At 43.3% G+C, this 21,353-nt stretch overlaps 4 protein-coding genes across 4 annotated transcripts; 2 read left to right on the top strand and 2 right to left on the bottom strand.

The window, feature by feature from the left end:
- Positions 1 to 6,799: 6,799 nt before the first annotated feature.
- LOC115215899 (histone H3) lies at positions 6,800 to 7,389 on the bottom strand. Its single transcript, XM_029785252.2, has one exon. The coding sequence runs from the start codon at positions 7,260 to 7,262 to the stop codon at positions 6,852 to 6,854; it is 411 nt and encodes a 136-aa protein (XP_029641112.1). The 5' UTR covers positions 7,263 to 7,389; the 3' UTR covers positions 6,800 to 6,851.
- A 130-nt stretch (positions 7,390 to 7,519) lies between these two features.
- LOC115215770 (histone H4) lies at positions 7,520 to 8,000 on the top strand. Its single transcript, XM_029785070.2, has one exon. It carries the CDS (start codon positions 7,565 to 7,567, stop codon positions 7,874 to 7,876), a length of 312 nt encoding a protein of 103 aa, XP_029640930.2. The 5' UTR covers positions 7,520 to 7,564; the 3' UTR covers positions 7,877 to 8,000.
- A 2,226-nt stretch (positions 8,001 to 10,226) lies between these two features.
- Positions 10,227 to 10,646, bottom strand: LOC115215906 (histone H2A-like). Its single transcript, XM_029785258.2, has one exon. The coding sequence runs from the start codon at positions 10,629 to 10,631 to the stop codon at positions 10,254 to 10,256; it is 378 nt and encodes a 125-aa protein (XP_029641118.1). The 5' UTR covers positions 10,632 to 10,646; the 3' UTR covers positions 10,227 to 10,253.
- A 246-nt stretch (positions 10,647 to 10,892) lies between these two features.
- LOC115215904 (histone H2B, gonadal-like) lies at positions 10,893 to 11,347 on the top strand. The gene has a single exon (XM_029785257.2). It carries the CDS (start codon positions 10,900 to 10,902, stop codon positions 11,275 to 11,277), a length of 378 nt encoding a protein of 125 aa, XP_029641117.1. The 5' UTR covers positions 10,893 to 10,899; the 3' UTR covers positions 11,278 to 11,347.
- The last annotated feature ends 10,006 nt before the right edge of the window (positions 11,348 to 21,353 follow it).

Here is a 21,353-nt window from a genome sequence, read left to right on the forward strand (position 1 = left end):
GAAGCAACGAGTTGGAAAATCTCTCTGTAAGAGATGGAAGGTGTAAGTACTCTACTGAGAAATTAATGCTTGCCACCACTTCAACATGGCTGTTCCGTACCAACCGGAGTCACCTCTGGTTGTTGTTGTTGGTGGTGGTGGTGGTGATGGTGGTGGTGGTGGTGGTGGTGCTGGTGGTGGTGGTGGTGGTGGTGGTGGTGGTGCTGGTGGGTATTGCATTTAGCCCCAGGTCAGCCGTAATCAAGCAGACCCTTGGCACCACGTAGCTAATCTGTTGAGGTCCGAGAGATTCTCCGCTGGAATCCTTCTTCCATAAACTCAGTCTCTCACTTTGGAACTCCGACATTCCATCCTTTTATTGTATGCGATGCCACACTAACGACATTTCCACCACTTCTCTCTTTCTCTCTCTCCCCCACCTCTCTTTCTTCTCTCTCCCCCACCTCTCTCGTATTCTCTTTCTCTCTCTCTCTCTCTCTCTCTTCTCTCTCCCCCACCTCTCTCGTATACTCTTTCTCTCTCTCACTCTCTCTCTCTCGTATACTCTTTCTCTCTCCCCCACCTCTCTCGTATACTCTTTCTCTCTCTCTCTCTTCTCTCTCCCCCACCTCTCTCGTATACTCTTTCTCTCTCTCTCTTCTCTCTCCCCCACCTCTCTCGTATTCTCTTTCTCTCTCTCTCACCTCTCGTATAATGTTTCTCTCTCTCACTCTCTCTCTCTCTTGTATTCTCTTTCTCTCTCCCCCACCTCTCTCTCTCTCTCTCTCGTATTCTCGTTCTCTCTCCCCCTTCTCCCTCTCTCTCTTTTTGCCCATCTTTCTCTCGCACTCTCTGTCTCTTCCTGCCTCTGCTCCTCCCTCTTTCTCAGTCCATCTCTCTCTCTCTCTCTCTCTCTCTCTCTCTCTCTCTCTCTCTCTTTGTCCCACACCTTTCTGTAGGCTTCTAACAGTGACCAAAGCGGAGGCGACGGATGACATGGATTCAATCAAACAGTACGGTTCTACCCAAAAGGGGACCCTTTCCTACTTAAGTCCAGGACTGGGATAATAAACAAACAAACAAACAAACAAATCACTGCTTGCCGCCGCATTCTATTTTCGTTTTGTGTTTTCTGAGTGATTATCTTGGTCGGGATTAAGCGGGGAAAGTGTTGTTACGACCATGTTTTATTAATGTTTATCTGTGGTTGTAACATGTCCGGACAAGAACTGTAAACAATGCAGCCTTCAACGGCAACAAACTGCACCACCACCTCCACCTCCACCTCCACCACCACCACCACCATCACCTCCACCTCCACCACCACCATATATATATATATGACAGGATTCTTTCAGTTTCCGTCTACCAAATCCACTAACAAGGCATCGGTCGGCCCGGGGCTATAGCAGAAGACACTTGCCCAAGATGCCACGCAGTGGGACTGAACCCGGAACCATGTGGTTGGTTAGCAAGCTACTTACCACACAGCCGCTCCTGCGCCACTTGTGCTGTTTCATTTTCTATCTAGATTATTTGCTTGGCGTCCCTCACAGCATTGGGTTCATTAATTCCTGAAAAGTGTCACTACACCGTACAGGCCCCATGTACAGGACGCGCCTTTTTTCTTTTTTAATTCTTAAATCTAACAAAAAAATTTGCCAGGCATCAAATGTGACCGTATTATGGAGAGGACACCGAGTGTCTGATGAAACATTATTTTATTAAGTAGGGATATAAATTTGTTGTTGTATTTAGGAATGGTCATGTTGCCAGTTTAGCCAATAAAAACACACGCACTATATATTTGGTGTTAATTTGCTTCAGCTTTATTTATTTTTTACATTAATCTTAATCTTATTTCGGCCAAACAAATAAGAAAGAAGAAAGCAAAGGACCACTGATGAGGTCACAGGAGTGTGACGAAAGAACCCTGGACGAAATAAGATTAAGATTAATGTATAAAACTGAAGCAAATTAACACCAAATGTATAGTGCGTGTGTTTTTATTGGCTAAACTGGCAAAATGACCGTCCCTAAATACAACATCTGTATCAACACGATTTCACATCAAGAATCTTGCAAAACAAATATATAAATGGATATAAATTTGTTTTCTACAAAAAAAAATAATAATTGGGGGTTTGTATGTTTGCTTCACGACATGTGGTGTCTAATGAATGTTTTAAATGGTTTTGCGTCGTCTTACTTTCTGAATGACGATATTTCTAGATGGGCTGTGAATGTTGTAGACGTACGGCACTGACTTTGTGGTCCTCGTAGATCAAAAAAAGCATTCCAGCCATGACAATTCCGTATTATTGTCAACAATCGTGTTTACTGAGTTCTGTGAGTCACGTGACAGGAAAGGTTTTTAAATGGTAAATTCCTTTGAATCAAGAAAGGGGATTAAGTCTAGGGATACTTTAGCCATTGTGTTCTTTATTTAAGATATTAAGGTGAAATATGAGGGAGATTTGACTATTATTTCTGGAAGGACTCGTGGAATATCAATGCTGCTGAGCGTGATTATTAGTTGCACCTGCTGTTCCGGGAATTACTGTTAAGATGGATTATCTGTATCTTATTTTTAGCCTCTTTTGTTTGGGGCCAGGTTTCCGGGTGGATTTCCGTAGCTTTGCAGATGTGTTTCTGGAGATAATTGAAATGATATCATTGATTTCACCCACCGCGTGTTTTAAAATACTGTAGAATGAAGTTTCTCTTGTAAGAAGAAAAAAAATATATGGCGAACCAGTCTCGGTCTGGACGAAGCCAAAGGAAGCTCTGGTGGAAGTTCGAAGCGCTTCTGACGTGCAAATCGATCGTCGGAACCGGGTGTAGGGGTGAAAGATCAATCGAGCTATATTGAAACGGGTTCCCTCCGAAGTTCCCCTCGGGATAGCTAGCGCCAGCGGGAGAACGACACACAATTCCGTTCGGTAAAGAGAACGATTGGAGGCCCCGGGGACGTTGAAGGCTTCATTCGAACTCAGAGCAGGCAAAACGGGCCGCTCCCCTCCTGAGACAAACCTACCTGCGATAGATCAACATTCAGTCGAAGACATTGGTGTCTGTCGTTCATTCATGGAACAAACGCCACCCCTGATCATATGAATCTTTGAAATGTAGAATAAAATATATTTTTCTGGACTTTTCTATGCTGGTCTGTGTGATTATGGCTTTCTCTAGGGGATTCTTAGAATTTTATCCGGTTCCAAGTTTTGGGAATACCACAGTGCTCTTCATGTAATAATTCCTGCAAGACGAGGTTCTGGATTTTCCTTTTGTTTTTCTGGTGTCTGATGGAAAGGAACTGAGCCTGTCCTGTGTTTTGTATGCCTCTCTTTTCCCTGTGGTTCTCAGTAATTGAGCTCTTTCAATGCTCACGCCGACCTTTTCCCAAGTGTGGCTATTTGCTGTTGATATGTGCATCTGTTATTTTTACTTCTTGCAACGTGCACCGTTGTGACATTTAATGTTATAGCATTTTACTCACTACATAAGTATGTTTGTAGCGATAATGAGCTGAGGACTGAAAAGTGTTAGGACAATATTCAGCATGGGATTAAAGGCGGCGAGCTGGCAGAGGGATTAGCACGCCGGGCGAAATGCTTAGCGGTATTTCGTCTGCCGTTGCGCTCTGAGTTCAAATTACGTCGAGGTCGACTTTGCCTTTCATCCTTTTGGGGTCGATTAAATAAGTACCAGTTACGCACTGGGGTCGATATAATCGACTTAATCCGTTTGTTTGTCCTCGGGTAATAAAGAAATAGGTATTTCATCTGCCGAGGTCGACTTTGCCTTTCATTCTTTCGGAGTCGATTAAATAAATACCAGTTATACACTGGGTCGATCTAATCGACTTAATCCCTTTCTCTGTCCTTGTTTGTCCCCTCTGTGTTTAGCCCTTTGTGGGCAATAAAGAAATAATACTCAGCAAGGGATTAAGGCGGCGAGCTGGCAGAAACGTTAGAACGCCGGGCGAAATGGGTGACCGTATTTCGTCTGCCGATACGTTCTGAGTTCAAATTCCGCCAAGGTCGACTTAGCCTTTCATCTTTTCGGGGTCGATAAATTAAGTACCAGTTGCGTACTGGGGTCGATCTAATCGAGTATCCCCCTCCACCAAAAGATTTCGGGCCTTGTGCCAAGAGTAGAAAAGAATATTTAGCATGGGATTGTGGTATGAAGATGTGCGATGCGGACAGTAATATCTAGAGAGGAGATGTAGTTGGATTGGGAAAGTGCATGGATAGGAAAAGAAGTTTTAGCTGCAGAGCGATGGCGTTGTATGTATTGTTTTTGTATCAGGTTGTGGTGTAGACATTGAAATTGTTTCTCGTAGGGGGCGGTGCTATGGTGGTGTGCAGTGATTGAAGTTGTCTGATCAACGGTCCTTCTCTGTGTGTGTGTTTCATATTGTTTTGGCGTTAAATGTGAATACTTGCACTTCTAGTGTGTGTGCGTGCGTGTGTAGTCACACACACAAAATACGGTTAAGCGTTAAATGAAGGAGCATCCAAGTAGGGGATCGAATGTATTTTTACAAGGAAAAGGTTGACAGTGACTTCGACATTTCAGCCGGTGCAGACTTCGCCTGACTGAGTAAAGATTTCATAGTTTGAGGATGCTGGCACGCGGCGAAACTTCGCACTCACTGTCAAACTCATATATATATATAGGCAAGGAAAAATTATAACTTATCATGTTGAGTAGCTTGTTTATTATTAAATACGATACGAGTGCGGCTTTGCTGGAGCACCGCCTTTTAGTCGAAGAAAGCGACCCCAGGACTTATTCTCTTTAAGCTTGGTACTTATTCTATCGGTCGGTTTTGCCGGACCGCTAAATACGGGGACATAAATGAACCAACACCGGTTGTCAAGTGGTGATGGGAGAAGAAACGCAGACACACATATTTGTGACGAGCTTCTTTCAGTTTCCGTCTATCAAATCCACTCACAAGGCTTTGGTCCGTCCGAATTTATAGTAGAAGACACTTACTCAAGGTGCCACGTAGTGGGACTGAACCCGAACCACGTGGTTGGGAAGAATGTGTGTGTGTGTGTGTGGTGTGTGTGTGTGTGTGTGTGTGTGTGTGTGCGTGTGTGTGCATGTGTGTGTATGTGTGCGCGTGCACGTCATATACAAAAATGCGCGCGGATATGAAACCATATCTTTCATAATTTTAGTTTAGTTTAATCAAGGCCTTGCTGGAGCATCTCCTTCGTGTTTCTCTAGATGCATATTGTGCGTTTATGTTGATATTCTCCCCACTAACACTTATGTTCTTCCTCTTCGCAGTTCAAACTCCGTTTTCTCTACAAAATACAAAAAAAAAAGCCGACGTTTCTTAAGAAAGCAATGCAAGGGAAGTAACTCTCACATCTGTATCGATCGTAAACTTTCTTCCAATCTCCGTTGGCAGAGTTTCAAATATTTTATCTCTCACTTGTTTCGGGCAAGGCAGCGGGGCCATGCTTCGGTAGCGCTTTGCAGACTTCCAGCCGAATGAATCGAGCCCAGCCTATTACTTATTCTATCGGTCTCTTTTGCCGAACCGTTAAGTTACGGGGACGTCAACACACCAACAGCGATTATCAAACGTTGAAAGTGGGGTGGGGGAGGACACACATAGATACATATACGACGGGCTTCTTTCAGTTTCCGTTTACTAAATCCTATCACAAGCTGTTGTTGGCCCCAGGCTATAGAAGAAGGCACGCTCTTTCCGTCTGCTAAGTTTTCAAAACTTTTGACGATTGAGTTTTCAAAATCTGGAATTGTTTTAGAGTTCAAAACCTGTTCGATAATTGTTGAAAATGGACCTGAAAGAAAGGTTCAGCTGAAACAATTTTGACCAAAGGAGAGTCAGAAGAGACCACCATAACGGTGGGACTGGAAGAACTGTTGGACCAAATGCCTTGTGGTATTTTCATATATAACATATAAAAAGGTACATCTTTCAGAACACTGTCATTTTATAAGATTTTCTTGAAAGAAGATTACCGGAGAACTTTCATCTAATTCTTCCAAATCTTTCAGTTAAAACTGTATTGAAACCATTTGAGGAATTTATTATTATTATTACATGTTTGACTTTTGCTTTGTATAAGTTGGCTCCAAGTCTCACCCAGAGACAAGTTAGAAGTTCATATTGGTGTTATGCCTAGGGTGTCATATATTTGGTTTTGTATATAGAGTTCTATTATTATTATTACAGCAACTGGTCGCACAAGGTTTAACGTAACCCACTGAAGCAAGCCAGCACGCTCGCATCATCACCACGGGCGATGGCGAGGCGAAGGCGTTGTGAAAGCCAAGCACTCTCACGGGCATCACCTGAGACCCCGGTGAGGCGAGCTGCCAACTTTGACAAGAACTTTGCGGTTAGTGGCCCAGCCTGGAAGCGATAATTCACTGTCAGGTTCCGTAACTTCAGGGTCTTTCTGTCTTCCGTTCGGCTACGGAAGCAGTAACCCTCCCACAAAAATAAGTAGCATGGTAATAGCCTGGCTTGTTCAGGTCCATTTCTTATACCTGTGCCTTTCGTTGCAAATTCTACAAGCCGCGCCAGCCAAATCATGTCTTACGTTTCGTTAGTGCCTTTTCAATGGGCAACCATTTAACTGAAATAAAACTTACCACAGAAAAAAATGAAGCAGGAACCCCTAGCCACTTACACAAACATACAAGAATAAAACAGAAATGCATATGTATTTATGTATGTACGCTGTGGGGAAAAAAACTGGAAAAATTTCCATCAAAACAGAGATGTCCTTCATACGAGGGTTTTAAGTAGAACTTTACGAAAAAATTTAGAGGCCCTGAAAAGGGCCGTTGGTCTAAAGCAGTAGCTTATTTTCAATTTAGGCTCTCTCACCACGGATACGGCGAGCAAGCTGAATGTCCTTGGGCATGATGGTCACTCTCTTGGCGTGGATAGCGCACAAGTTGGTATCCTCGAAAAGACCGACCAAGTAAGCCTCGCTGGCCTCCTGTAAAGCCATTACGGCAGAGCTCTGGAAACGAAGATCGGTCTTGAAGTCCTGAGCGATCTCACGGACGAGACGTTGGAAGGGAAGTTTTCTGATCAGAAGTTCAGTGGATTTCTGGTAACGTCTGATCTCTCGCAGAGCTACGGTACCAGGCCTGTAACGATGGGGTTTTTTCACACCGCCAGTTGCTGGGGCACTCTTCCTGGCAGCCTTAGTGGCAAGTTGTTTACGAGGAGCCTTTCCTCCGGTAGATTTACGTGCTGTCTGCTTTGTACGAGCCATTCTGATACAATCAAACAATAAAGCGCCAACAACTGGCCCGCTTTATATACACTCCATATCTGGGCGCTAAAGTGTTATATACAACAAGCGCCAAAATGTTGACACATATCCTCTCACAACACAAAGAGAAAGCGCCAAACGACAGCTGCTGCTGCTGCTGCCGAACGCTTTGCTGCAATTCGCTGGTTTAATCACGTGATCTCTAAGTCGTAGTGTTCTCTGCTACGTCTGCGTTGTGTGTATATATACTTGCGACCAGCATCACACGTCAGCTTTTTTTGTATTGTGAAATACTTGGGAATATGTCTGGTCGTGGTAAAGGAGGAAAAGGTTTGGGAAAAGGAGGCGCCAAGCGTCACAGGAAGGTGTTGAGAGATAACATCCAGGGCATCACCAAACCGGCCATCCGTCGTCTGGCTCGTCGAGGTGGTGTGAAACGTATCTCTGGTTTGATCTACGAAGAGACCCGTGGTGTGTTGAAGGTGTTCTTGGAGAACGTCATCCGTGATGCTGTCACCTACACCGAGCATGCCAAGAGGAAGACTGTCACCGCTATGGATGTGGTCTATGCTCTCAAGAGACAAGGCAGAACTCTGTACGGATTCGGAGGTTAAACTGTGCAAGTTTTTCCAACTTCGTGGTCGTCACTAGCGACAAATCCCGGCCCTTTTCAGGGCCATTCATATCCTAATGTAAGCCACCTCGCCCTCTTTGATATGCTTAAATAGATTTAGTTTAAATTTCAGATTCGTTTTCAAGGAATTTTTTATTGTCCCTTTCTATGGGCCCCTCATCTCCTTACGTGCGATGTACCTTCATTGGATCGCAATATCTGGGATTGATAAAAGGCGGTGATTATGGTAGGGTTATAAGGCACGCCCGTGCGAAATGCTTAGCGGCTACGTTCTGAGTTTAAATTCCCTTGACTTTGCCTTGGAACACGAAACTATTCATCTAGCCCTCCCCTGAATGCTGGCCTTGTGCCAAAATTTGAAATTAATAATTTGATACACTATGTTTGAACTTAGTCAATTTTATCTTGGAGCATTGCGTGAACTGTTTACAATTACTAACAACTCCAGGATCTCCAATATTCCAAATAGCTGGAAAACACCCAGTTCAACTCCGAACTCTGGAGTGTATTTCACCAAATTTGCCTGAAGAATAGCAATTCTTTTTCACTGCCGAGCTTTCAACTCCTCATTTCGTTAAAATCCTTAAAAATATATTATAAAAGCTGATGGTTACAGGTGGGAACTACTTCAGTTCCGCACAATACAGTATTTATGCTAGAAATAACAGCTACATGCAGGCTCCGGGTGTGCGAACATGGAGAGCTACTTACTAATAAAGCATCTGGACTGCTTCTCGACTCGGATCCACGCAAGCAAAATCGTATGAATTGTGGACCCACAGCAGTATATTAAGGGTCCAACCCCTCATGACATTTCTTTGGGGGAATTTTCATAGCTTTTTGCGAATGTTTGTTGTACACAGAAATTCATAGGCTTTCGGAAATTTTTAAATCCCGTTTTAAAAATACGGAGTCCGAATCTGCAATTATGTTCCCTGTTTAATTTCTAAAAAAACTTTTGGACTCCAAATTAAAAACTTTACTGTTAGCAAATGTTGGTACTACTTAAGAACAGCGGTTCTTTAAGTAGTACCCAAATGTTTTCTTAGGCACACTCGCTTGGAGCGGTGGGGGTGAACATTTCAGTTACGTCCGAATCAAATGTTTGGGGAAAGAATATTGAAAAACATCAATGTTTGACAAAAGAAAAAAACGTGTAAGGTGTGAGATGTTTAGAAATGGCTAAATCTCTCTTAAATCACAGCTTTTCATCTGGAAATTAAATAAATTGCAGGTTCGGACTGTCTGTATCTTAAACCGATGACTTATATTTTCCAAAAGAGTGGAAATTCTAGAATTTATGGGGTGGGGGTAAAAATTGGCGGACGTCAGAGATAGGAAGCACACATAAGTTGTATTTCTCCGTTTTGACGGATTTTTCAGTGTTTCTTGGAAATGGATCTGGAGCATCATTTTAGCAGAAAAAAGAAATTCTCGAAAATTGTTTTTTTAACCTCTCCCCTCCGGACTGGGCATAGAAACCTTTTCGATATAATTAGAGAACAAGTATACATTTTCAGACGAAAGAGCGAGTGATTTAATAGACATTTGGCTGTTGTTTCTAGCACATCCCATGACCGGTTAGGTTGATAAAGGCCAAAAATTTCCCCCCAAAATATTTTTTTTAATAGCATTTGAGTTTTTGCAGATAATGTGGAAATGGGGAGAAAAATATTGAAAAACATGAAGGTAGTCGTGGGATGTGCTAGAAACAAAAGCCTTCTCCCATGGTTAAGTGCATTCCAAAATCGGTCCATGGAAAAAACGGAGAAAATCCAAATTGTTCGCTAAATCGCATGAATTCCAGTGTCGTGAAATAAAATCGAAGGGCATATGGTGTGCTTGGATCAGAATTCCACAATCCCGATATAAAGATTTCATTACTGTGATTTTATTTTACGTAACCTTTTCCGACAAATTCTCCAAAACAAGTGAGAGATCCGCTTACAGACCTTCCCACTCAGGGTCAGTTGCCTAAAAACCATGTACTAAGTTGTGCTGCTGGGCAACTCTTAAGCAAGGTGTAGATATTACAAACCACGAATCTGTAAATCTAGCTTTTAAACATTGAATAAGCTAGAGGAATCCCCAGAATACAATAGTAAACGAAGGCGTCCAGAGATAAAAACGGTTAAGAACCTTTCTTTATTATCCATAAGGATTTACATAGATGGGGACAATACAATGATTTGGGCACTCGGCTATACCCATAACCTTATCTACGGAATGACGCCTTTTATGTCTTGCTATTAAGAATCGAATCGCAAATAAAATAAACGGTAAGCAGACTAAAGTTAAGATGTAGTGGGCCCTGAAAAGGGCCGTTGGATTAAGCCAAGCACAATCACCGAAAGCGCTTACTTGGAAGCCTTCTGGGTCTTCTTGGGGAGAAGAACAGCCTGGATGTTGGGAAGAACACCACCCTGGGCGATGGTCACTCCAGACAAAAGCTTGTTCAATTCTTCGTCGTTACGGATGGCCAACTGTAAATGACGGGGAATAATTCTGGATTTCTTGTTGTCTCTGGCAGCATTTCCTGCCAATTCCAACACTTCGGCAGCCAAATATTCCATCACAGCAGCCAGGTAGACTGGGGCTCCGGCACCAACACGTTGGGCATAGTTTCCCTTACGCAGAAGACGGTGGATACGTCCGACAGGGAACTGAAGTCCAGCACGGGACGAACGGGTCTTGCTCTTTCCTTTCACTTTACCTCCTTTACCACGACCAGACATTTTCAGAGTTTGATACTAATCTGCAACGAAACAGAGAGAACAATGAAATAAAAGGCGCCTTTCGCCTTTAAATACCGCCAAGGGGGCTCCAGCAGTCGGAGATTTGCACTAAGCAGGTAAAAAATGAGCGGGCTTTTGTCACGTGGCACACTTGTCAAATTCTAACCAATGAAAATGAAGGGCGCGGATTTAGAAAAAATGTTCTTCTGCTGAGCCTAGTTGACAACTATAAATAGAGTGGAGGTTCGGATGGTCGTTATGAGACATCATGCCACCAGCACCAGCTACCGCTTCGAAAGGAGCCAAGAAGGCTTCGAAGGCCAAAGCTTCACGTCCCCCCGGAGACAAGAAGCGCAAGAAGAAGAGGAAGGAAAGTTATTCCATCTACATCTACAAAGTAATGAAACAAGTCCACCCCGACACTGGCATCTCCAGCAAAGCTATGTCCATCATGAACAGTTTTGTCAACGATTTGTTCGAAAGAATCGCTTCTGAAGCCAGCCGTTTGGCTCACTACAACAAACGTTCGACCATCAGTAGCCGTGAGGTGCAGACTGCTGTCCGTCTGCTTCTCCCTGGTGAGTTGGCCAAACACGCCGTCTCTGAAGGTACCAAGGCTGTCACCAAATACACCAGCAGCAAGTAAATCTATTCTAGTCTTCGTCTATTTGACAACGGCCCTTTTCAGGGCCATCCATATTCTCTTGATTGTAACCCGATTTTCTACTTATGTGATTGAAGAAATAGCCGTAAAGGTGAGGGAAGTAATGTTGGTTATGGAGGACCCGATTCTGACTAAATTATTTGAATCCTCTCCCACCCTTTTCATTAACTTTTTCCGGAATTTTTTTTTGTTTGTGAAATAAGTAGAAAATTACGATTCTGAAAAAAATTGGTTAAATTACAATTAACCCAGGTTATCCACGTGCTAGAAATAACAGCCAAGTCTCAACTGCGATAACCTAGTGTAATCAATCGACTGACCTTTCTGCAAAGATTTCTTTCAGAGTAATTTTCCTGCATTAGAAATTAAAGTGGTTTTCTTTTTAAAACTTAAAACCTTTTGCGATTTTTTTCAATCAATATACGTGGGGAAAAGATGAACATTAAATTCTAATTTACGGAAAGTTCCGACCCCAAAATCCCCTGCTCGCCGTCATGCTGTCTAAAAGTGAAAATGAATGATTTTGTCTTCCACATAAATTACTCTGAAAGAAATCTTTGAAAGGTGAGTAGATTGATTACATTTTGTGAGATTTGGCTGTGATTTCTAGCATATGGCTAGCCTGCTTGAAGGCCTAGGGGCATTTTTTTGAAAAATTGAAATTTTACAAATTTCAGCATCGTAATATTTCGCAAAAAAGAAATTTCCGGAAAAATGAGGGGAGATTTTTGAAATTTTCAGAATCGGATCCTCAAACCCAAAAAGTGGAATTCCGTAAAAAAAATCCATTTTACCGAAAGTTATGACGGAAAAATCGGATCTTGAGAATTTTCCGAAAGCCCCCCCCCCCCCCCGGGTTGTTAGCCCCAATTTTTTTTTTTTTTCATATTCGTTTTCTACATACTTGTTAACACCCAACAGGCTGGTTTATTCTTTTTTTGTTCCCGGGTGAAGATCTTAGTGATTCGTGGGTCGATAAAAAATCGCTGTGTATATAAAATAGATCTGAGCTGAAGGAAGTTCAGTACAATTTTTTATGGAAATTACCGAACAAATGGATAAACTTTCCGAGGAGCCAAACATTAAATGGCTGCAAGAATTTTATGATCCGAAACATTTGAGAATTTTAATAAACGCGAATTCTTCACAAATTTCGGTCCCCCACCCCCTCCATCTTTGTATTCCACGTCCTGAAACCCTTGTAATAAACATTTTTAAAAAATTAACCCCTTCCTACTACATTCTTTCACAATGGTTGGACCAGAGTGTCTATATTGAAACGAAAGATTAATTTTAATTGTAATAAGTACAATGCAACATTTGACTGTCAAAGATATTTCTTTATTATCCATAAGGATTAACACAGATGGGGACAATACAATGATTTGGGGTCAAAACATGAAACTTTTTACAATGAAATCGGATGGGTTATTTACAATGGAGTTACAATGAAATCGAATAAATACAAACAACAAAGAGACAAATGAAGTGAAAAGAACAGGGTAGCCGACCCCACGAGCCCTGTCATTTCAGCTGAGACTTTTGGTAGGTGATCATGGCGTGTTCATGCAGGGCCTTTCACACCCAGCATCCGTGCTACATGCATCCATCTTTTTTTGAATATAGACTTTGTCAGACACCTTTTCTCTAGCTCCACCTTCCTCTTCAGATGGAACCTGAAGAAGTTTGTTAGGGCGGTGCCAGAGATCATGGTGTCTGACATTAAACCTTTCACTCTTGTCTTCCATATAACCTCTTTCGCAACTGCTACTGTCACGAGAAAGCAATGCTTACCTTCGTTCGTCATGAAACCAGGTGGGTCAATTTTAAGGATTGACTCAGACGACAGCTGTACTCTTCCCTCGTCCGACAACAGGTGTTCGGCATAAACCCACACTTCCGAAATCTCCGGGCATTTAACAATGGCGTGCAGGACTGTTTCCACATCCTGTCCGCACCTTGGGCAGGCCGAAGGTCCACTGTGACCATGTCTTGTGAGTTTATCTCGAACGGGTAAGGCTCCTCTGTAACACTGGTCTGAATGTCCTTTGGAACAGGCTGTCCAACTGATTACCATCGAGGCCCAGGGTCCTTCCCAGGGTATCGTCATTTCCGGCCTCTACCAACCTGCTATAGAACGCTGCGGTTGTACCAAAGCCACCGGCATTGCCCGAGTTGCGGAAGCGTACGAGAGCCTTTCGGCACTCCGAATACCACATACTTGATCTTAGTCTGCGACGAAACCAGGTTTCTCTACCACCAAAACTGGCAAAGCTGGGGAACGTCTGTTTTGCGAGCGGGGACCACACCCGTTCACCATCCAGGTAGAGCCAAAGATGCCTTAACCTCAGCGCATGCCTGCGCATCAACAGCCAAGGCATCCCTAACCCACCCTTTAACGGTTGTTGACAACAGATAGAACGTCTCACAAGAGGTTTGGAGCCTTTCCACAAAAAGCGAAAGATTTGCCTCTCCAACTTGGTCACCCACGAATCCGGACAGGGGACGACGGTTAGGCGGTATATGATGACCGATGCCATGAAGACATTGGCCACCTCCGCCCTTCCTTTCAAGGATAGCCACCGCCAAGACCAAATCCTGACCACGTGGGCCACCTTGCTCGTGACCTCAGACCAGTTCTTTTCTATCTGGAGGCCTGGACCAAACCAGACCCCTAGCAATTTAACCGGACCCTCCGTCCAGCATCCCACGATGCTGTTCGAAGGCATCGGCTTGCCAACCCAGGTGCCGAGTTGCAAGCCGACTGACTTTTCCCGGTTAATTTTTGCTCCTGTCACCGCCTCGTACTCCTTGATGGTGTTTCCTACATTCTGTAGGTGTTCCACCTTGGTCACGATGATGGTGATATCGTCCGCATACGCAGTAACAGAACCTCCACCTCCTGGGTTCGTCGGGATGGCGCTCAGCTTTCGCAGTAATGGCTCGAGGGCCATCACGTATAAAAGCGGGGAGAGCGGACACCCTTGACGAACTGACTGTTTGATGTGGAATGACCTGGAAAGCAGACCATTCACCCGTACGATCGAGTCGATGTTGTCGTATAACTGTGTGATCCACCCGAGGAAGCCGGCACCCAGCCCGAACTGTGCGAGCACAGACACCAGGTAACGATGGTTCACCCTATCGAATGCTTTACTCTGGTCTAAGTGGACCAATGCCCCACCCTTGCCAGTGTTATTCTCAAACCCTTCTATGGTGTAACGTATGAGATGAAGATTGTCCTGAATAGTTCTTCTGGGGACTGCACAGGTTTGTGCCTCCCCGATCAGATCTTTCGCGACATGCGTCAACCTTTTCGCCAAAACCTTGGCCAAAATCTTCACCTCTGCGTTTAGCAGGGTGATGGGCCTAAAATTATCTATTCTGTCCCCTTTGCCCGGGTCTTTCCTGATCAGCGTCACCACTCCCCGGCGTACAGATCTGGGAATCCTCCCATTCTGATTCCAGTTCGCGAAGACGCTGGCCAGTATTGGCCCGAGCAAGTCTGGCATACTTCTATATAATTCGTAGGGTAAACCATCGAGTCCCGGTGCCTTACCTCTGCCACAGTCAGCTATGGCCTCCGTAATTTCCTCAAGTGTGATTGACCCTTCACAGCTCTCCGCCCCCCACCCCGAGAGGCGCGGCAATCCGGCGAGGAGGCCCGTGAGGTCCACCCCCTCATCCGGACCACCCCCGCCCCCGAAAAGGTGGGCGAAGTGCTCCTGAAAGTTCCGACACATCTCCTCTGGTTCGCTTACCACATCACCCTTCTCGTTCGTCACAGACTTAATTGTGGAATCATTTCCGTGTTGAGCCTCCACAACTCGTGCCCATCTAGCGGCCTTAGTACCCTCGCTTCCCATTGCGCGGATTCTAGCCCTGACGATACAACCCATGTGTTTGGCTTCGAGGTGCTGGTTCAATTCCAGTCTCTTCGCTTTCACCAGGGTCCCATCGCCAGACCTTATGGCTTCTTCTAGAGCTTTAGCTAGTCCCTCTTCTTTCTTACGCCTTTTCGTTGCTAGTCCTATGCTATATCTGATGGACTCGTATTTTATGGCTCTCTTGAGCGCTAACCACCATTTATTGTTGAGAATGGAACCGGTTAACGCCCTCTGGATTAGTAACCTAATCCGGTTTCTGTACTCCTCCATCACCAGTAAGGATTTATTGAGTTTCCAGTAACCGGATCCTCTTCTACATACGCTATCTAAGTACAGCTCACTCGTGACCATCTTGTGGTCGCTGTAGCTGACCAAGTGGAACTGTGGACACTTAACTATATCTTTGTCTACTCTTCTAACAAGAATTCTATCTATATAAGACTTGGAAGACCCGTCGCTATTTGACCACGTCCACAGTGGAGCGTTCGGGAATTCCTGTCTGTATGGATCTACCAGCTGGAAACGACTCAGCAGATCCCGGAAGCCACTGTTAGGTGTCCTATTGGTTTTGGAGCCACCGCTATCGACACGCGCATCGACGATAGCGTTAAAGTCCCCTAGCATCACTATGGGTTTTGACGTCCCTAGAAACTTCTCCAGGCCTCGGAAGAAATCAGTCTGTTGTGTTTGGGGTGCGTACACCGCCACCAGCCTGACCTCCCTACCACATCTGAACGTCAGGTCCAGGACGACCAGTCTGCCCTCTGGGTCAACAAAAATCACCTTTTTCTCCGAAACTCTATTCCTTTTAAGTAGGACCAACACTCCACTTCCTCCCCCCTGCTGGCATGGAGAGATATATCTCTCGTAGCCATTTAGGAGCGGGAGTAGATCTCTTGGTCCCTTTAACCGAGTTTCAGTAGCTACAATAATGTCTAAATTGTGTGACCTGATGTCATTTAGAAAACGTCCCTGTTTCCGGTTCGCCATCAGGCCAGGTACATTTATACAACCTACTTGAACAGCCATAAATCACTTACCTTGCTCCTTCCGAGTCCGAGCGGGGGGTAACCGCCTCCTCCTTGGCCGGGTCTCGTGGGTTCGGCTGGATCAGGCCCTCGTACAGGCGGCTCGAGACCTCCATTCGCAAAGGACCTACATCCTTCCTGAAATTGTTCGCCAGTACATTGTAGGCTTTATGATTTATTTTGTAGACCTTTATCAGGTCCTTTTTTAATTGTTCTTCCACCTCTATCTCTTGGAGGTGCTGCGTTTCTATACGTCGCATCACCTCGCTGTCAACCGTCCGGATCGCGACGTAGGCGTTGTTGTCGTTCTCCGGCTTCTTTGCTTTTTTGATGTCTCGCTTTTTCCCTTCGGTTTTTCCTTCTGTTCTTCCTTTTTCCGGGGATGGATTCCTGTGCTTTCTTTTTGCGGCAGCGGCTGTCCATCCCTTTCCCTCTTTCTCTTCTGATGTTGACGTTGTTCGATCTACTGTTGCTGGGGTAGCAGGAAATTCGGCAGAGGTTGCGGGCTTTACTGTTTTGTCTGTTCCTGCTGGTTCGCAGTTCTTCCGGATGTGCCCTTTTTTCCCGCATAGGAAACACCTGGGCTGGCGACCTTCCACCATTACTGGTAGCTGGTTGTCATTGATGTCTATCGCCTCGGTGAACTCGTCTAGGGTGGCTGGCTCGGCCTGCAGTGTGACAGTCACTTTCTGGCCGACCCAGAATTTTGCTTCTTCCACCACCGCGCTGATTATGTTGATCTTGTCCCTGAGGCCCGAGGTTACGGCTGCCACCAGTCTCTCAGGCTCTATTTCTGGGGGGACCCTTGTGATCGTAATTTTAGTGGTCCTCCTGCCCATGTATAAAGGTAGTAGAAAGACCTCGTCCGTCTTCAGAGGCTCCACTGAGTGGAGTTTAGCTTCTTCCACTGTGCCGAACCTCACTTCGACTGTGGCAAATTTTTTCCCTCTGGCGATAAATCTTATTTTATCCCATACAGGACCGAGGCACTTCTCTACCTGGTTTTCGGTGGAGAACCCAATTCTTCTTTCCTTGACATTGTATGTCTTGAAGATCACTGTTCTCTGTTCGACGTCCTCTTGCGTCTCCCTGGGTTGTATTAATTTGGTCTTTGTTCCGGACTTCGTAATATATTGCTCCAAAGCGTCCAAGTTGTCAATGCATATTTCCTTCTTTTTTCCTCCAGCTGCTGCTGCGAAGTTTAGAGTTTCTTTCACGGCACCTGCCTCTAGGCTTGGTGCCGATATTATCCTTCTAGCTACTGGCTTTCGTTTCTCCGTGTCTGACTCCATGTCTGAAGATGGTTTTGGCTCACGGTTTTCAGATTCTGCTGTGTCTGTCTCTGAGTTTGCCATTGTTTGGCTCCTCGTACAGTGGGGGTGGCAGTACTGCCTACCTGTTGGGATTCTGCAGCCACTGGCTGTCGACGATGATGAAAAAGTCAGCAGTTGGGTAGTCCGATGGTCAAGCAACAAAGTCGATATGTCAACTGAAAACCGTGTGAAACAAGACGGCCAAAGAATTGACTGTCAAAGAGAGAATGCAGAAACGTCGGTTTTCGCCATGTGGGGAACCTTGAAAATTAGTATTTACTTGAAATACCGAAACGAAAATTCGTGTATAAAATGGATTACACACACTCACGACTTTGTTTCCTCATAACTTTTCAGAAAAATGGAATTTTCTACAAATACCTTTCAAATTGCGCCAAAATAATTCAACAGAATCCAACGTTTTTTGGCAACGAAGAATCGGAATTTCAAAACTTAAATTTCTTCCCTATTTATTATTTTTTTCGTTTTTGACTTTTTCAAATTTTGGGGGGGATTCCATGTAAGTAAATGCGAGGATTATGATTTTGTATTGAACAAAAAATTCTAAAGTTTCAAGTTTTGAATAAAACTACACCCTGCACACATGAACGAAATGAGCATAGCTAGAAATAACACCCAAATCTCTGTCGAATATGCACAACCCACATTTCTTGGTCAATATAAAGATCCTCACCCGGGAATAAAAAGAAAAAATTAACCAGCTTGTGTGGAAAATGAATATTAAAAAATGCATTAGACGACCCTGGGGGTGGGGGAGGGGACTTTCAGAAAATTCGCAAGATCCAATTCTTCCGTCATAACTTCGGATAAAATGGATATATATTGATTTTTTTTTTTACGGAATCTTCAACGTTTTTGGTTATGGAGGTTCCGATTCTGAACAAAAAAATTTCAAAAATTGCATTTTCAAAATGACATTATATTATCGCAATTTTGTGAGATTTGGCTGTTATTTCTAGCATGTGGATAGCCAGCTTGAAGGCCTGAGGGTATATATATATATTTTTTTTTTTGCCTTGTTGAAAGATTTTACAGATTTTTTTCAGAATTGTAATATTCGTATTTTTCTACGTATTTCGAAAAAAAAACCGGAAAAAGTGAGAAATGAAGGGTGGGAGAGAATTGAAATTTTGAAAATGCTATTTAAAAATTTGTCAGAATTGGATCCTCCATAACCAAAAACGTGGGATTCCGTAGAAAAAAAAATCAATATATATCCATTTTATCCGAAGTTATGACGGAAGAATCGGATCTTGTGAATTTTCCAAAAGACCCCTCCCCACCCCCGGGGTCGTCAGCGCGCATTTTTTTCAAATTCGTTTTCCATACACTTGTTAACACCCCCCCCCCCCCGGCTGGTTTTTTTTTTTTTGTTCCTGGGTGAAGGTCTTTATATTGGACCACAAAATCTAATTCATTTCAAACGTCTCCGCTTTCTTTCCGCAAACGTACTTCTACGATTAGAATGGAAGTTCTTACCATGCCCCTCACCTCCAACATACTTCATGGCAAAAACTCAACGATTTTACGAAAAGAGAAACAAGAATCTGTTAAGGCAACCCCCATGAATGGCCTGAGGGTGACTTTGCTGTTATTTCTGGCATGTCGGACGACCACACTGAGGCCTTTCAAATGTCGTCTGCTCAGGGTTTGTCATAAGACGGGCACCCAACATGGGACGATCTTTCGGAATTACTAGACATAACAGCCAAATCTTTCTTAATTACATGCTGACAAATGCGGAAATAAGGGATTTAAGAAATTGCATTTTTCAAAATTCCAATTCTTAAGTTAGACTTGACTTTTTTTTAGACACGTCTCTTTCATTCGTGTACGCAGCTATTTTGAGCTGTTCAATGTATGATAAATTAAATTTGATAACAGAACACGAGAGACTTTACTGTTTAGTGTAGATGTGTCTCAATTCTAACATAAAAGGCAAAGTATTTACGTTGAAGATGAATTAGATTCCACTCAAAATAAAAGAACGGCTTTCCCATATTACTTTGAAATAAAATGGAATTTGGAAAAAGTATGGAAAAGGGATTTAAATTCAATTCTATTTCTTTTGCAAACTTGTCGAATGCGGAAAGAAGAAAAAGAAGTGTGTGGAGTCAAAATGAGATTTAGCTGTTATTTCTAGCATGTGGAGACCGCTCATTTCCTTAGTTGAGTTGGAAATCACCCATGCATGCACGAATGAGTTTTAGAATATTTGAAATATTGGCGGGTGAGGAGAAGTGGAGTTTAAAAAGAATTTAAACTTTACAAAAAGCTTTCTTTTTTTTTTACAGAATCATAATTCTCAAGGAATCCCTACCAAAAAATTCTGAGAAATGTGTAAATGAAAGAATGAGGGTCGGATTTAAATTTTGAAATACTTTTGCATAATCTGAATCTCCGTTGCCGAAACATCGGATTCCGTAGAAATGTTTTTAAAAGGGTTTTGGGTATGGTACACCTCTACTACGTGCCTGGGAAAAGTTTTTTCACAAGAAATTTCGATATACTCAGAATCTACAGCACCTAAAGAGTATTTATAGAAAGAACTCAAGTCCTTAAATGGCAAAATTTACTTAGCTAAAGGGAAAAGAAATTTCGTTTTCAGCAAGAATGGCAAAGTGTAGAATGGTCCGAGAGAATTTGGGAGGATTCTGCCTTAACAGTGGAAGGGAGATAACTCAATAGTAAAAGCTGACATTTATTCTGGAAAAGCAACAATATTTTCTTTTATCAGCTTGTTGCAAAATCGTTCTCTTAAGAATGAGTCTGATCGATAGATATAAGTTACTAAGTCAGCATAAAGTGATAAAAAAAAATCGAAAATTCATTGATCGACCATTAACTTATTCACGAATATCGATTTTTGATGAAGGAACCAAATCGAATTAAGAAAAATGCATTCTCAAAGAGGACGAGATGACTCTTCCATCGATACAAGTGGAACCATCAAAGTTTGCTGCATAGGGGCGGACGTGGGGATAGTGACACACCCCGGCCGTCGGACTGTGTTGTGGAGCGGATCCACTATTCTATGGAAAATAATACAGGGTACTTGGCTGTTATTTCTAGCATGATGCCAGAACACTAATGGATTAATTTTGTTCATATTTCGTTAAGTGTCTTTCAATTTTTATTTGAAGAACAGATTTGAATGCGCTTGGCTGCAATTTCTAGCACGAGACCTTGCCTAAGTAAATTTCGTTTATAAACGCATAAACTTGCTTCAAATTCTATTGTTTGTTACTAGCATGAAGAATGGACCACATGGGAATAACCCATGAAATACGTGTCCCAAAATTTTAATTGAAGTAATTGTGATTGTTATGTAAATGAGAGATGTTGGTGGAGAGATAGAGATGGCAGTGAGAAAGATTTAATGAGACGAGGAGGGAGAATGCGGAGAAAGGCTACTGCAGTTTCCATCCAACACGGCACCTTGTAGACATGCGACATTCCAGTTCCCAGCCCATCGATGCGCGGGAGTGTTCTCATTCCTGTATTTGGGACAGTCCCGTCCCAATATACTAGAAACGTAAGATTGCCAAAAAAATTGTTTAAGGTTTATTTATTCGAACTTTTTACATAAAATATTTACTTAGAAACATGTCCTAGAAATATAGAGCAGGAAAGGCCTGCTCGATATGACTGATTTTGTAAATGATAAAGCCGAAGTCACATGAGAAAATTCTAGGTAAATACCGGCTTTAGGTTTCTCTTACTCAGCGGGGATTAAATTCGATGTTTGGTAGTTGGAATAAATGATTGATAAAAGGGAGTTGAAAGATGCACACTAAGGATGCTGAAGA

This window comes from Octopus sinensis, linkage group LG9 (genome assembly GCF_006345805.1).
Source record: "Octopus sinensis linkage group LG9, ASM634580v1, whole genome shotgun sequence".
NCBI classification, from domain to species: domain Eukaryota; kingdom Metazoa; phylum Mollusca; class Cephalopoda; order Octopoda; family Octopodidae; genus Octopus; species Octopus sinensis.